The sequence below is a fragment of the Lagopus muta genome, chromosome 1, assembly GCF_023343835.1.
Source record: "Lagopus muta isolate bLagMut1 chromosome 1, bLagMut1 primary, whole genome shotgun sequence".
Lineage (NCBI taxonomy): Eukaryota > Metazoa > Chordata > Aves > Galliformes > Phasianidae > Lagopus > Lagopus muta.
In genome coordinates, this window is record NC_064433.1 from 163,824,573 (window position 1) to 163,841,641 (window position 17,069).

The following is a 17,069-nucleotide window of genomic DNA, read 5'->3' on the forward strand; positions in this document are numbered from 1 at the left end:
TGTTTATTTTCAGCAGCAATCATGCCCTTTCATTTTTGACCAGGATCTGATGGCTAATGATGGAAATCAACAGGATAGATGGGGCTGGGCTTAAGGATAGAAAATGCAGGTGGGTATCCCCGGAATTTGCTCCTCAACCATGAAAAGGCAAAGTGCTTGGCAGGTGAGGGCCACGTCTGACTTCTGTGCTGCTTCACAGTGGCTTCCAGTCCAGCGGTCAGACCTGCCTCTGGGGGCAATGAGGTCTTGTGGCCGTTTCAAACCAAAAGGTGACTTTCCCCCCCCCCCCCCCCCCGCCACCATTCTCTGCTTGTCCCCAGAGCCTTGGTGGCATCTCAGCCCATGCCGTGTTGGGGTGCTCTGCGGGGCAGCCATCAAATGCACTGTGCCCACACCTCAATCCAAATGCACTCTGCTGATTTCTTTGGCAAGCTTGTTAATGTAGTTTAAAAGCTATTATATTTATATATATGTATAAAAATCAGTTTTTACTACGGCTGTCTGTAAGGGCACCTCTCCACAGCAGCCCAGCGCGGTACTCACTGCATGGACATTCCCCCTCCATCACTCCCCCTCTTCTCTCTCCAACGCTGCCTCTGGGCCCCAAATCCCCACTCCCCTCCTCCCGGGGGTGCGGCCCGGAGGGAGAGGAGCGTTCTCTGTCCGGGCAGGGGCGGTGCGGGGGCCGGGCCGGGGCGGTGCTGCCCGGCGGGGAGCGGGGAGCCTGGGGCAGCCGCTGCCGCAGCCATGGCCGAGGGCTCGGAGAAGGTACCCATCGCCCGAGCGGGGCCCGAAGACGTGGAGCAGGGCCTGCCGCCCGTGAGTGCCACTGGGATGGGCTGAATGGGACGGGCTGGGACGGGATGAGATGGGGTGCGATGGAAAGGGAAGGGAAGGGAAGGGAAGGGAAGGGAAGGGAAGGGAAGGGAAGGGAAGGGAAGGGAAGGGAAGGGAAGGGAAGGGAAGGGAAGGGAAGGGAAGGGAAGGGAAGGGAAGGGAAGGGAAGGGAAGGGAAGGGAAGGGAAGGGAAGGGAAGGGAAGGGAAGGGAAGGGAAGGGAAGGGACACAACAGATTGGATCAGAAATGGGGTGGGGGGGTTGGGATGAGATGTGTTGAATTGGGATGGTATGAAATGGGATGGGTCAGGATGGGTCTGCTAGATCGATATGGGATGGGTCAGGATAGAATAATATGGATTGGATTGGAATGGGTCAGATCAGATTGGGATGGGATTGTTTGGAATGAGATGAGTCAGAATGAGATGAGACGGGATGGGGTGGGTTCAGCTGGACAGATTAAGATAGAACAGAAAATGTCAGGTTGGGATGGGCTAGATTGGAACGAGTCAGGATGCAGTGGGTCAGACAAGGTTAGGACGACATGGGATTCACCAGATCAGGGCTGAATTGATGGGTTTAGACAAGGTGGGATGGGTTGGGATGGGATGAGTTGGGATGGGACCAGCTGGGTGAGGATGGGATGAGACAGATTGGGTCAGGTCAGGATATGCTTGGTCACAGATGGAAGGGGCGGATGGGTGAGAAGTGATGGGTTGGGCTGGGACATGACAGCCATCACAGCTGGCTCAGGATAGGGACCTCAACTGGTCCCACCAGGTCAGGCTTCCCATTCCAGCACTGTGCTCCCTGCAGGCGTACACGGCAGCAGTGCCCCCTCCAGGGCCAGGGCGGCTGCTGAAGGCAGGGGCCACAGTGCTCATCGCTGGGGCCCTTCTGCTGCTGGCTGGGGCCATCGGCGCCTTCTACTTCTGGAAAGCCACCGAGAGGCAGGTGAGCACGGCCAGCCTGGTACAGGCTGCAAGTAACACAGGGCACAGGCTGGAAACTTGCATTACAGGATCGATAAAGAGGTCTTTAAGCAGGTCTTTTTTTTTTCCTCATACTAAAAAAAAAAAAAAACACCAAAAATATAATAATTATCTTTATTAGTTGTGGGAATGGAGACTCCTGGAAGAACATTTCTTACTGACTGTGCAACGTATCTCCAGGAGCACAGACACCACATTGATTTCTGCTCACACGTTCTTAGCAAACTCCAAGCACGGTCCCTCCCCAGGGATTCACATCCTGGGCAAACTCCAGCCCTCAGGACAAAACCAGCATTGAAACGCATACATTCCTTCCCCACACCACAGCATGCTCAGACCAAGTCCCACCTGGACCCCGATGTGTGCAGTGCTATATTTAACCCATGAACAGCTGGCCCATTGGTGGGCTGTGCATGCATGGAGGCATTTATGGTTAACAGCTGTGGAACAACTTTTCAAGCCTCGGTACATTTTCTTATTTACATTTTCTGGGGTAGATAAAAGACACTGCACGCAAAGAACAAAACTAAGAAGTTGCTGACCACTTTAAGAATCTACTTTCAGAAGCATCATGAGCGTTATGCCGTGTTAATATATAAATTTCACTTTCTATTCAAGTTTTGGTTTAAAATGTATGTTAAGCATGACGGTGCCCACCTGAATTTAGGTTGCTCTGTTAGCACAGTTCGGATCTTTGGGTTTACTTTGGAAAAGGATTTGCACAACTTCCAGCCATGCTGCAGTCCCATCAAGGAGGTCCTTGTGCAAGTCCCAGCAGCAGAGCAGAGCTCCCTGGGAGATACATGCATGCACGTAGCAATAATGTAGATAGTAAGAAAAAGTACAAGGTTAAACACCAAACAAAGAGACAAGACACATTGCTGACCTCTAAGCCAGGCTGCAAATGCCATCCTCTAGGCTCTTGAAAGGAGAAAGGAGGCTGTGGATGCCCCATCCCTGGAGGCATTCAAGGCCAGGCTGGATGTGGCTCTGGGCAGCCTGGTCTGGTGGTTGGCGACCCTGCACATAGCAGGGGGTTGAAACAAGATGATCATTGTGGTCCTTTTCAACCCAGGCCATTCTATGACATCCATGGGTACACAGGCTGGCAGGGACACAGTGAATCAGCAGGAAAATTTCCCCCTATGTATTCCTCCATCCATCTGAATCCTGGTTTGCAAAACATAGAACCATAGAACACCTCAAGTTGGAAAGGACCCATAATGATCATTGAGTTCAACTCCTGTCATATCCAGAGCGGTCATTAAGATTCAAAGTCAAATTCCAGGTTGATTGGGAAAAGTGGGAGGCAGTTTTCCAAGGTGCCTCCAAGCTCGGGACTTGCAAGTGCTTAGGAAGCAACTCTACAAATCACATTCATAAAATAGCTGAAGGTAAACGTATTTATTGTAAATCCTTATTGTAAGCTCTCTCTTAACTGACAGCGATAATAAAAGGTCTCAAATCTGGCTTCAAATCTGGCTCAGCCCCGAGGAGGGAATGCTGCAGGCACAGGTCTGGATCTGTGCACCATGTTCAATTGGAGCCTGAAATAGTAGAGAACGTGGGCCTGCACGTGTATAACTGGGGAACCATAAATCTTTAGCACCCTCAACTTCCCTGAGTGAGGGTGAGGGAAGAAGAAATTTGTCTCTAGCTGTCAGTGTGAATTTTTCGTTACAGTGCTGCTGCAAGGCATTTTTTTGTTTTGTTTTGAGACTGAAAGTAAGCTGCTCATGCAGCACTTTTATCTGGACTGCACAAGAGAATCAAATAAACCCTCTGCTGCACAGAGGCTGTGGGGTCTCCTCCTTGGGGATCTCCCAGAGCCACTTGGACGTGGCCCTGGGCACCCTGCTTTGGGTGTCCCTGCTGGGGCAGGGGATGGAGCAGAGGGACCCAGAGGGCCCTGCCAGCCTCAGCAGTGCTGTGGTTCTGTGAGTAAGGTCATGAGCATCAGGTTGACCCATCACCTGGTTCAGGAAGAAGACAACGCACAGCGTTAGTGCATTACTGCTCTGTTATTTATTGCAGGTGTACAACGTTCACTATACCATGAGCATTAATGGAAAAGTGCAGGACGGATCGATGGAAATAGATGCCGGAAACAACTTAGAGACATTCAAAACAGGAAGCGGGAGTGAAGAGGCTGTTGAAGTTCATGATTTCCAGATTGTAAGTACTGCCACTGGGTCCCTCACACCCTTCTCTCCAATGCCTACACCCCACTGTCCCAGCTCTCAGCTCCTCAGCTCGGCTTGTGGGAGGTTTCTGTGCCCTCGCTGCCCACACAGACATCCACGCTCTCCTGGCTTGCTCTCACAGCAAGGCCAGCAGTTTCCTCCAAAATGGAGTCCACATATCCTTTAGGGATAGGTCCTCTCCAACATGGATTATGCTGCATCAGATTTGGCTCCACGCATGCTTTCAGATCATTAAAATAGAGCTGCAACGTGTGCCCTCAAGATCATGCTAGGAAAACTCTCTGGCAGGCTGTGCCACAGCCCTTGTGTGATTTTGTAGGATTTAAACTGGAGAAACACACCTTCCTATCCAAAATGTCAGCATTTGAGGAACACAAGATCAACACCTTAAGCCAAGCAGACACCAGGGACAAACTTCTATAGCGCTCTGCACTGAGATCAAGGATGGGAGCCTGGGGGCCAAGCCTAAGGGAGGGGACAGAGGAATGCAGCACAACTTTGCATCCTTGCGTCAGATGTGCTCTGTTTAGTGATTCCATCCAGCAGCAAATATATTTGGGTACCCAAGTTCTTGAGAATGGTGGCTCAGCAGCCAGCCTGGGCTCACGGGTGACAAATCTTAGCATAACAACCAGGTGAGCTGCTCACAGAGCTGCACCATACCCAAGCTAATAAAGGTCAGGATGTGCGGGACCCCAGGCAGCCTGTTTTAATGAGTGACACCCCTACCTACTTACAGCAAGGGGTTGAAACTGAATGGGCTTTAAGGTCCCTTCCAACCCAAGCCACCCTGTGATTCTATGAAAGGTCTGTCTGTGCAATGCCTGTCCTATGCAAAAATTTTTTACAGGGCCAAGATGCTGTAGTTAATGTTCTCAGGTGCAAAACACTTAACTTCAAAGTCCTCCCTAAGTCAAAGCAGCATCTAAAGCCAAGGACACCAGCAGGTGTCAGGAGGACTGCTTCCTATTCTAGAAAGCAGAGGAAATCCAGCACCATGACTTCTCCACAAATCCAAGCAAATCCAAGCCAGGAGACTGGGAACCCAGCTTGCCCAACAGCTGGAGTTCAGCTTTTACCAATCTCTAGCAAACATCACCATAGCAACATTAATAGCAGCTGAATAAGGGCATCTGCAGCAAGCTCTCATTGTTCCTCTTCATTATTCCACATCTGCACAAAGGCTCCAGGTCAACAGAAAGATGCTGAAGTCACATCACTGCCAGGCATGCTGCTGGCTGACCTAAGGGCCAGGTCAGATCAACTACCCAAGTGTGGCTGCTACCTATCAGGGTTGTGCCTGATCACAGTCCCAAGGCTCAGTGAGAGCAAAGAGACGCTGCCAGTCGGGTTTTGAGCTGAGAATGGACATAAGGGAGAAAGAAAGGCACTTCCAAAGGCCAAGCGTTTACATTTGCATCCTTGGATTGATTGGCACAGCTTGGATGACTGCGTGCCCAGCAAAGACTTGGATTTAAGGGTAGATGTGGTGCAGAGTGACATGGTTCAGTGGGCATGGTGGTGATGCACTGACAGTTGGACTAGGTGATCTTAGTGGTCTTCTCCAACCTTCATGATCCTGTGGTTATGCAAGGCTGAGCTGCTCCTACCATGCTCTAGAACAAGTCCCAGAGTGTGCTGGTGTGTCTGTTTTAAATAAGACTCAGTGTTCAGACTAGAAGCTCAGTGACAGTGTTGGCTGGGGTAGCACGAGGGGTCCATGGGGCAGGGGGACACAGAGGGCTGCACCCAAATGTCTGTCCTATTCCTTAGGGCATCACCGGCATCCGATTTGCTGGAGGAGAGAAGTGTTACATCAAGGCCCAGCCCAAAGCTCGCGTGCCTGAGGTGGATGCCATGACCAAGGCCAGCCTGTCCTCTGACCTGGTAAGAGCTACTGGTAGGAGGGGGGGATGAGCAGGGGGCATTGGTGGCATGAGAAAAGGCTGGCAGGAGGCTGTGCTGGGGAAGCATGGAGGAAGCAATGCAAACAGCCACAGGGATAGAACCCAAGGGAATGCTTACCAAACTGGAGCAACTCCACTTATCAAAGCTCGGGAAATACTGAATGTTACTGCAAAATTTCAGCTAACTCAGAAGAAATAACAGTAAACATTAAGAATTTACCTAATTAGCCCGCATTGGTCTTCATTTTAGAACACTGCGTTGACTAAATTTCACAGATCCTGCATCACACCGCAATACTCACCCAGCTACCATGAAAACCACTCCCATCCCATTCATATAAATTGTTTCGGGCCCTCCCCCATTGCTTGACTTTTGCAGTTAGATGAATGACCGGTGTGGCAAAGCAGTATTTATTTTCCTACTTACAGGAATTCCCCCTCTGATAAGCACGTACATCTGAGTACTTACAGTGCATCCTTACAGCACTTACAGCCAACGTTGCCCATAAAAACGGCTGATGGAAATAAGCTTGCGTAGACCCCCGATGTCTGCCTGCTCATAAGCCATGGTAATTTCAAAGCAGAAACAAAGGATATTTTTTATATGGGAAAAGTGGATTCTCTTATTTCTGATGTTGATGGAAACTTAAGGGGGAAGAAAAAAAAAAAATCAAGAGCTCTCAGTAGACAGATTGGATGGTGAACTTCAATGGCTCGAGACCTACAAAGAAATCAATAAACACATTAAAGGAACAACAACTTGACAGAATAAATTGATCTAGTCAGTTATGTAACGAGTTTCGATGACTTTTATGGAAGCAATTTAGAATTTTAACTTTGAAATCGTACTGGTTTTCATGATTCACAAGTTGGTTTTCTTTTAATATTTCACTGTTGCTATAAAATACTTACACATTTTATGTAAAATAATACTTTGAACTAACGACTTTAAAGAATCAATCACTGGCATTTGCCTACGTTACTTTGAAGATACAAACCAAAAACCTGCAGGGTACACTTCAAAAAGGCAGGCTCCTTTAACTCGCACTTCAAGCTTTTGGTCAATTGAATTGCTTTTACTGAACAAGACCTTTAATCAGAGCCATCACGTTGACTTGAAACTGGAAGCTGCACCAGTTTCTGTACCGTAATCCTCTGCAAAATTTGCAAGCAAGACTTTTTAAAACATCTATTGTAAACAGAGCTGTAGAGCATAGGAGAACATGAGATGAGAGCAGGCATAACAGAGGAATGGGGTCTCATTTTTGGCTGGCCTAATTCACGGCTCATCTCTTGAAGCTGGTGGACGTTCACAGGCTTTTACTACTGAAATCCTGGCACTTGGGCCTGGAAGATCTCTCATACATAGGGCAAAAGTATTCTAAAGAGAAAAGGGTGAAACCACAACCCCAGCAAAACCTGACAGCAGGTTGGCTCGCTACAATCAGCTGGCATTCATGAAATAAAGGATGTGCAGCGTTAGTTGCAGCTGATGATTACACAGTTTGATGCCCAAGAGTTAGCAGCAGGCAGGCAGAAGGCCACTCACTGAACTAGCAAAGGATTTGTGCTCTTCTGTTTGCAGGAAGATGAAATCATGCCTGTTAGATTTGATGAAAACTCTCTTATCTGGGTGGCTGCAGACGAGCCCATCAAGCACAACGGTTTCCTAAGCCCCAAAATTTTAGAGCTTTGTGGGGATCTTCCGATTTTCTGGCTTCGACCTACATATCCCAAAGGTAACATCTCTTGTATTTCAAAAGCGTTAGAACCAAACTGCTCAGGCAGCTGGAATGCCATAGCTGGCCAAGGGCTGGGAACCAGCAAACTACTGGTCTGAGATCATGCCCTGCCATGTTTCCCAATGCTTCTCCAGTAGATTTCAGTGGAGGGATCAGATGGGCGACTTGATAGATGAAGTTTGTGAGGTCCTGGAGGCCAACCCTGGGTGGAAGTGTGGTCATCAAACACAGCCACTCCTAGCGAAGGTGTTCAGGAGTAACCAGGCTGACAGTAACTTCTCCAGGTACATCCCAGGCCTGGAAGGAGAAGAGAGGGCTTGAAAAGATTTATTCCTCCTTGCACCATCTAATTCTAAAACACTGGGGGGGAAAAGAAAAAAATACCATGAGAGCACCTGGGGATCCAAGCAAGCTGCCATTATCTTCCATTTTTCTTATGATACTGCACTTCCTACTGGGTAACAAAAGAGCAGCATCAAAGCAGCTCCCACCAGGTTCACCACCTGGACTTGGGAAGAGGGCATCAGCCTGCCACAACAGCACATACAATGGCCCTTGTGAGTGCTGGCAGCCGCTGCTGAGGTAACATCAGTGACTACGCTGGAAGCCAAAAGCATCTTCTTACACCTGCTTAGCTTCAAGGGAAGAAAGAGGGAGAAAAAGCTTCAACCCCACTTTGGAATGATATCAGTTCCTTATAATGCACAGGAAAGCAAGGAGTTCCCACTGGGGTGCTTATCAAGTTTTCCATTTTGCTGTTTGCTCTTCCCTCCCTGGTTCTCCTAGCTTTTATTAAACACACCATTGCTATCTGGATGTGTGGATAAATACAAAGATATATTCAAAATGTGACTGCTTCTTCAGATAAACAAAGAGAAAGGAGAGAAATGAAGAGAAATAAACGCCAGTCCGAGTCAAACTTCGACGCAGAAGACACAGCAGCTGCTGTTAAAGAAGTGAACACCAGGTCCACCCCCACCCAGCTGATTCAAGAGCTTGGCCCCCAGCCTAATGAAACCAGGCCAATGCAGCAAGAAAGCGACCAAACACTTAACCCAGACAACCCATACAATGTGAGTATTTGCACCACAGAGCACAAGACTGTGGTGGACAGGTAATGCTAATGACACTGTCGGGCTTATCTTTTAGTTATTTAAATCTGCTCATTCAGTTTTTCTCCACGAAACATGTCTACATACAAGACCAAAAAGGTCTTCTCCCTCTCCCAGCCCTAGTTTTAAACTAAGCCTCAGCAAGATGAAGTGCTTGAGGTGGCAAGATCAAGAGAAGCTGATGAAAAGTTGCTTTTGAAGGGCTCCAAGGCCCACTAAGAAGTATTAGATGATGATAAACTGGAAGCTGGCCTTAATCACGTAGCTGTACCCCAACAAAGGTAAAGCATGAACCTAGTAGCTAGGACCTACATCATGCTCTTAAATATACAAACCAGCATCAGACCCCTAGAGAAGAAGAAAGTGGTAGTTTATGTCTGATTTCAAAGATATTAGGGGTTAAGCCAAAACATGGAATGTTATGGGTTGGAATGGACTTTAAAGCCCATCCAGCTCCAAGTCCATGCCGTGGGCAGTGCCACCCAGCAGCTCAGGCTGCCCAGGGCCCTGTACAAACTGGCTTTGAGTGCCTCCATGGATGGGGCCCTACAGCTTCTCTGGGCAGCTGTGCCAGTGCTCATAGCAAAGAGTTTCCTCCTAAATGGAGATCTACTCCTTCAGCCTGCTCTCTCCATCTGGAAGACAGGATCTCTTGCAAGCTACTCAGAGGCAGCAGTAGCACATGGAAGGTGACCACTGGGACATTCATTGCTGTTCTCTGAGATGAGGCAGCGTGCAGGAGCCATACAGTAGGCAGCCTGTAGTCCAGTGCACCAGTGCCAGAGAATTTACACTCACCATTTGGTGCAGCAGGAGTAAGTCACTTTAATACAATACTGTTACAAGATTAATGCCTCCTGCTTTGGAAATAAGTCCCAGCTTTGACATTTATGCAACAGCAGGAGATCATTATGGTGTGACAGCATTCTGCCGAGTTGACATCCCTTAATTAAACTCAAATTAATCACTCCAAATAAAGTGGATCTAAACTGACTCTCATGAGGTCAGTAGAATAGCAATGGCTGTGGAATTCAGCTTCTCTTTGCATCCACTAGCGTGAAGTCCATGAGGCCCCACTTCCCTTTTTCTCTGGGAGCAGCAGCAGGGCAGTTGCAGCAGCTTCATTCTCCCAGCCAGAGGGATACATGCCAGAGCCACAGCTTCCAGCTCCCCACACTTCTTCCATCCTGCAGGGCAGGACTCACCGTCATTAGCAGTTACCCCATAGATAAAGGCTTTCCCTAGAGGCAGATTTGTCTAATTCCAAAGGACCGTTAATTACGTTGTAGCTCTTTCCCCCAGGATGGAAGGAATCATGCTTACAACTATTCCTCCTCACCCACTGCATAAAGGGACTCTGGACAATCAGCTCTCATGCAGAAGCTCACACTGCTGCCATCTAAACCCAAACTCAAGGGAACCAACATCCCTCCCTTGCTATCAGGTTGGGGAAGGAGACTCCAAAGGCCTGAGCTCAACCAAGTGGTCCCCAGCAGCACACACCAGCCTGGAGAGGAGAACGCATCCTCTGTGCCCCACTGCTGCAGTGTGCTGCTGGTTTCCAAGTGAAAAACGCTCAGGGCCAACTTAGATGCCAGCATCTGCTGTTTCCAGCTGCTTTTCTCAAAGTGTTCTTGAAAAAAGAACAATTCAGCTTCAAAATCAGAATATTCAGTTTGTTTGGTGGTTTGGTTTGTTTGTTGTTTTGTTGTTTTTTGTTTTCCCCCCAAAATAGGAAAATGATTCTGAAGGGAGAAAGCAAAAGCAAAAGCTTGCTTTTAAATATTTCATGCACACTGCGTTCCATGCAACTGCATACTGTTAGGTACAGAACAGGTAGAAATCCCACTGTCCACAAAGCAACTCAGTGTGGCTCTCAGGAAAAAAAAGCTGAAAGAAAGACGAGAGAGAAGTTTTCTGAGTTAAAAAATAGACAAAAACATTAAAACATTAAAAAAACATTAAAAGTACAGCATAAGCTTCAGACATGGTCATCTACATGAAAGACCCATATGACTACATTCAAGTCTTTTCCATCAGTAACATTCGTACCTTGGGGGTTTTACTGCTGCTGGATCTTTTACAGGCTGAAGAATAATGATGTATTTTGTTAGAGTTCTTTCCTTTTCTTACCATTTTTACACGGGTGACTGCACCAGTTCTACATCCCTACCAAAAGGGAACAAAGCAAGGTCTGCTGGTCAGCTAGCGGGAGTGCTGTGCAGTTCAAGGCCAAGGTTTCAGAGCTGATAACACCAACATTTTGCGTTTCAGCAACTGGAAGGTGAAGGGATGGCTTTTGACCCCATGCTGGACCACCTAGGCGTGTGCTGCATCGAGTGCAGGCGAAGTTACACGCAGTGTCAGAGGATCTGTGAGCCTCTGCTGGGCTACTACCCGTGGCCATACAACTACCAGGGCTGCCGCACCGCCTGCCGTATCATCATGCCCTGCAGCTGGTGGGTCGCTCGCATCATGGGCGTTGTGTGAGAAAGCTTTGGGCTCCTGGAAGAAGCCAGCAGGAGTCTGACAACGCCAAACCGATGAAAGACTACGACCGAAGCGGCGTGGCCAATCCTGGCTTCTAAATCCAAACAGTGCTAAAAGCAAGGGCAGGTATTCTAAGTGTAAATAAACTCTTAAATTAAGGCGCCATTAGCTTTACCGATGACAAAGAGCATGCTAGCAGGCACTGAATTCCAAACTAAGAAGCCTCAAAACAGACAACGCTAACTTTGCTCACAAGCTGGTTTAGCCGTCTAGAAAGCTTGTTCATAAATCCAAATTCAGACTTTCATAACAAAAACCTCTCTCTGAGCTAGACGTGAAAATTTATGTCCAATTAGGCAACTGGCTAAACTTGTACACTTGGGAGTACCTTTCATCCACGTAGCTTACCTAAATAAATCACAAGTTAAGTCGCACCCCGTTGCTATCCGTACAGGGCTGCCAGGTCATTATGAATGGTTATAAACCAATTACAGCATACCTTTCCCACAAAGCTGCTCCAGGGGACATGGGAAAGCTCACATCGTGTTTAATCAGAAACAAACGGCAGGAAGAGGGGCTGTGGGATGGAATCTGTGTGGCTGCAGAATCAAAACCCTTCGCACATCCCGACATCAAAGCTACCCCGGCATCAAGAGTCTTGTATCCATGATACCACTGCAGTGTCTGACAAATATCTGCCATCCAGAGACTGCAGCTAGAGTATTTACACCCAACTGTAGGCCAAAGAGTCTCAAGGCCCTTCCGAATCGACAAGAGCCACTGTTATTTATAAACCCTTCAGCTAGACACTTTGGACACAAGATTACAACCCCTCCTTATTCTACATGGATAGCGGTTGTTCACGGCCTTCGCTGGAGCTAACCTCTGTTCCCTACAAGAGAAATTGCTTACTGGTAAATGGGAGGCAAAAAAGATTTTAACCTCACCCTTGCTGCTCAGGCAAACTGTGCAATTAGAGGGATTGATCCCATGACGTATTACATCTCTACGGAAGGTACTGCACTGCAGTACTCACGCAGGATGGGATGACTTGGGATTCCTAGCCTTTGAACAAAAATAGAAGCATTGCACTGCCTTCATCCACACCACATCTTAAACTCCACCCTTGAGTTCACGGAGCCATTTACACAGGTGTTATAAAAAGAAAGGTCCAACCTTTTAAAGCTCACTTTCTGAAGCATTCGTTTTTGTGACTAAACAGCTCCCGAGATGTTGCAAGCCAAAGCAATGTTATTAGCACTGCATCACACACCAAAAAAGGGAATTAATTTGACATAATCGTGGCTTAAAGAAAATAAAGACAACCTCATGCAGAATGCTAAACAGCGTATCTGAAAAGCAAAGTGTTAAGCGAGGGAAGATGAGAACAGAATTCAGTATTTTGTTCTATTATTATTATAAATAATCTTCGCCTTCCCTTAATCTCCAGAACAAACTTGCTTTGAAATATTTAAACTGGAAACTTCTTAGAGTGGGATTTCAAGGCCTGTTACATTTGAGGTTTTCGCTCTTTTGAAAGAAAATGACCTTGATCATTACGTTGTTTTAGAAGCATGCCATTCATATGCTTAGAAAAATCATTTTTTCTTTTCTTTTTTCTATTTTTTTTTTAATTATTATTATTATTATTTTTTTTTTTTTACTGCTGATTAAACAAATACATTAAAAATGGCAATTGTTTCCTGTAGCTTTTTTTGGATCAAAAAGTGCAGCGGTACCTTCAAGTAGACATTGAAGAACTGTCTGGAGAGGAAAACAAGGCAATTAGTAAGTGAAAACAGTTCAGGGAAAGAGAAAGAAAAGTGTTTATATATATATATGAACTACATTATTGCTAACTTTTGCAGGTAGGGTCATCCTGAAGCAACTGGGAGCTATTGGGAATAGGTGAACGGTTGGACTGGGTGATCTTTTAGGTCTTTTCCAACCTTGGTGATTCTATGATTCTATGATTCTAACTCATTACCTGCTCCTGCCAGTTAAAGACTTTCTCCAGTCAGAAAAAAATCCATGTGTTATTTCCACGTCTGCACAGCCTTAAAATTAACTTCCTAACCAAAAGGTGCGCATCAGTTTTCTATAGGCAGACTAAACATGTGGAAAGTCAAAAAGCATCTCTCATGGGTGCCTCACTGTCACACGTATCTTACGCTCCTCTGCAGGCAGCCAAGAAAGCTCCAGTAACTGTAAGACAGACAAATACATTACTGACATAGTTGTGACCAATAAAATTTCCACAGTTATAATACTGCATAAATATTACACAAAAATCACAGATGTCTCAGATTTGCATAGATAATCTTCTCACCAAGAGAGTGGTGAGGTACTGGAACAGGCTGCCCAGAGAGACTGTGGATGCCTCCAGAAAGACTGGAGGTGTTCAAGGCCAGGTTGGATGGGGCCCTGGGCAGCCTGGTCTAGTATTAAATGGGGAGGTTGGTGGCCCTGCATGCAGCAGGGTGTTGGAGCTTGGTGAGCCTTGGAGTCCCTTCCAAACCAAGCTACTCTATGATTTAATCCATCTCCAGAAGCCACACAGCAAAACCCCCTCCCCTAGCTTGTGCTTCAAGTAAGCAAATTAGTATTTGTCTATATTAACATATTCAAAGATGGTCTCCTGCTACAGAAAGGTTGCAAAAAAAATAATCTTATTCTTAAAAATGAATGACATGCTTAATTAAGTTCTGAGGCAGCATAGCAGTGGCAGAGACCAACACTTCAACAGCATGAAGAGATGCAGCAGTGTGCCCAACAGTGGAGGCTTAGACTATCAAACAGCATTTACCACCACTGTTGAAGTCGATAGTTTCACCTTGGCACCATGAAAATAGAGTTTAAACAACAAAAGACTGAAGAGATGTGATGGCAGTAGTCTCCTCTTTTATCCATCTATAGCATGCTTTCTCCTCAGTGTTGAGAAGAAATGAACCAGTCTCTTCCCCCATTCATTTTTTTCATGAGGGAGTCATCCTCCACCTGTGTCTGCATTGAGAAAGAGGCTGGAATTGGAAGAGATCTGTCTCTCATAACAATACACCCCTGTCTCAGCACAAATAAATTCAGAATTCTCATTTTCAGGGCAGGATTTTATCAGTGCACAGGCATAAAACTACAGTTGTCAAATAATGGATTTGCACATCAGGATGGACTGAATGTCTGCTCAGAAAGAGCAAAATGCAAATTGATCTATCTTCCACTTCTGAGAGGCTCAACTGATCTTTTACAAGCGCTGCACACATACCCTGCATGACAAAGACTGCCTTAAGGTACAACAGTCAGGTATCTTCTATAACCTCAAAACAGCAGCACAGAGTAATCCCACCTGTGGCACTGAACTGCAAGGCTACCGTTACCTTCTGCAGCCCTGTTCCCCCATTTGCAACAGGGTTATAAATCAGTGCTCTGAGGTCAGATTCTCCAGGTGTTCTCAGAAGGGCATCTAGAGATGGCAAAAAGGCTTGTGAAAAATCTCAGGAGTCTGAACAAGTAAAATATCACTAGAATAAGAAAAAACAAGACAGCCAGTCGATTGCCAGTGCTGCACCAACTTCCTCGTTCTCCCTGGTGCCACAGGAAGATCTCTTTGACAATGGTACCCTTCATCACCTCCACTCAGGCTAGCTGCAAGCTCCCAGGCCCTTTTCCCTTGACATACAGCTTCTGGAATCCTTTTCTGTGTTTCTGTTCTTTGTCAGGAACAAAACACACACTGTCCACAAAGCCCATGAAGCACCTTCCCCATTCCCATCTTTACAAGAAAATTCTCACTGCTTTAACCCAATCCTTCACTAAAAACAAACAAAACAAAACAAAGCCACCCCCCAACAATGCAACAAAAGCTGCCATTTCTGGTTCAACTAAATTTTAAAAGTGGAACACATGCACCCTGACTGTGCTCAGAAATATGCTGGCATTACATTTAGACCTGCAAGCTTTGCTCACAGGATTGAGATGGACAAGGAGGTCTCCTATTTGATTGCTACAAGTTTTAGCCCGAAGCTAAAGCATTATATTTGCATTACACATGCCTCAAGAGTATGTAAGTAGCAATGCATTTTATTTTACTTTATGCCTTAAGCTAAGTGAATGGAATCCCAAAGCAGTGAAACAGTACCCACTTAATAGAAGAATATACTGTGCTTATCTGACAAAATATTCCCATGGACTTTTAGCAAGTGAAAGTAGACGGAGGAGCCACTACTGCATTCTCTACAGTAAGTAAAAGCAACTTGTTTGGCAGAAAACATCTTCAAATTACCTTTTCCTTTTTACTTAAGAGATTTTTATCTAGGTTTCTAGGTTATCTAGGTTCTAAGTTATCTAGGTTTTTCCCCATAGCAAGTCCTGACTAAGCACTGTTAAATGCTCTGAATGACATTCATAAAGCAAGGGTGGCCAGGAGACAAGAACTCAATTTCATGACAAAGTAAAGCTCAGACATTTGTCTTCCTCCTACATTAAGGAGAAATGGAAGAGGTGTCTCCCAGTGCATAGCTCAAAAGCAAGGCACTCATCTAGGAGAAACAAGTTCAAGTCCTTGTTCCAAATCAAATCAAGCTGCCACACAGGTAGCAAATGCTCTCAATACTGGGCAACTGGTTGCTCAGAATTCCCTAAAGGGAAGAATTTTCCCTGTGAAGTCTAAAAAAACCCCAAAAGATCTTCACTGAAACATGTCACATATGTGCCCTTTGAGAAACCCAACCAAGAAGCAGATATTATCCAGCAGGAGTCACCAGGATAAGGGACACAAAAGCCTTCCCAAGTTCAATCCACCTCCCTTCATCATATTCAACGACAAGGATAATGTTCAGTTCTGAAGGTCATCAAATGCAGGCCTTGGAAAATACGAATCAACTCTGAAGCTAGAAGTAATTTAAAAAGAAATCTCTGTCCAGCCTGCACTACAGGATAAAATCTGAGCGCATCAAGAAACCGCAGTTACATCAAGATTGTAGTCAAAGTCTACAGCCACCAGTTACAACACTCTGAAGTTCATACCAAAGGTATACACCCAAAAAACAAGCCCTCTTTGAAGATCTGTGCTTTTAAAATCCTGGCACCACCCCACAGGCATAGGAACAGTACTAGCTAAAGGAGGGGAAGAAAAAAGTACTGCACTTCTACAGTGCCACTGCTAAACCAAGACTCCTGGTTCGGAGGGAAAACAGAATACATCCTTTCTTACTGCCTCAGTTAGTCTTAGGTTAACTTTTACATCCATTTATTACTTGAACAGCTGTAGGCTTTACTCATTCTATTAAAACAACTGTCTCTCTATATATACACAAACACATTATCAGGAATGCAAGGAAAAACAGCCATGAATTTAAACCAGCACCAATGATTAGAGCAAGGAATGAGGTGGCTTTCACATAGCTGCCAATATTAGCAAGTGACATCTACTTCTGGAATACCAGAATATTCGTGTTCCTGAACTCCCAACAGTGGGATGTAGAACAAGCATCACTACCTTAGTTTTGTAACCCATATCCCCTGCTTTCAAAGAACCACAGTGTGACTGAAGCTGAAAGAGGCTCTGGAGGTCACCCAGTCACCCTGCTCAATCAGGGACACCTACATCCAGCTGTCCAACAGGTTTTTGAGCATCTCCAAATAAGCAGGCCATTGCAGACCTGCAGCCAGGAGGTAAAGACAGAGAAATACTTAAGTTTCTTAGCTCTCTTGTTTGGAAATGCCATTATTCAAACTCTGATAATCAATTAGGAGGAAACTGCACTGGTAGAAACAACTCATTACTGCA

At 46.0% G+C, this 17,069-nt stretch overlaps 1 protein-coding gene across 1 annotated transcript; it reads left to right on the plus strand.

Annotated features, from left to right (window-relative positions):
* Window positions 1-722: 722 nt before the first annotated feature.
* On the plus strand, window positions 723-12,864 carry CNMD (chondromodulin). Its single transcript, XM_048932886.1, has 7 exons — window positions 723-819; window positions 1,654-1,791; window positions 3,864-4,004; window positions 5,807-5,920; window positions 7,526-7,679; window positions 8,547-8,755; window positions 11,069-12,864. The coding sequence occupies exons 1-7, from the start codon at window positions 748-750 to the stop codon at window positions 11,282-11,284; spliced, it is 1,044 nt and encodes a 347-aa protein (XP_048788843.1). The 5' UTR covers window positions 723-747; the 3' UTR covers window positions 11,285-12,864.
* Window positions 12,865-17,069: the final 4,205 nt, after the last annotated feature.

Excerpts from the sequence above, each read along its gene's own strand:
- CNMD (XM_048932886.1), top strand. The coding sequence starts at position 748 with ATGGCCGAGGGCTCGGAGAAGGTACCCATCGCCCGAGCGGGGCCCGAA. Across the intron at positions 820-1,653 it reads TGGAGCAGGGCCTGCCGCCC|GCGTACACGGCAGCAGTGCC; the intron begins GTGAGTGCCACT and ends TGCTCCCTGCAG. Across the intron at positions 1,792-3,863 it reads GGAAAGCCACCGAGAGGCAG|GTGTACAACGTTCACTATAC; the intron begins GTGAGCACGGCC and ends TATTTATTGCAG.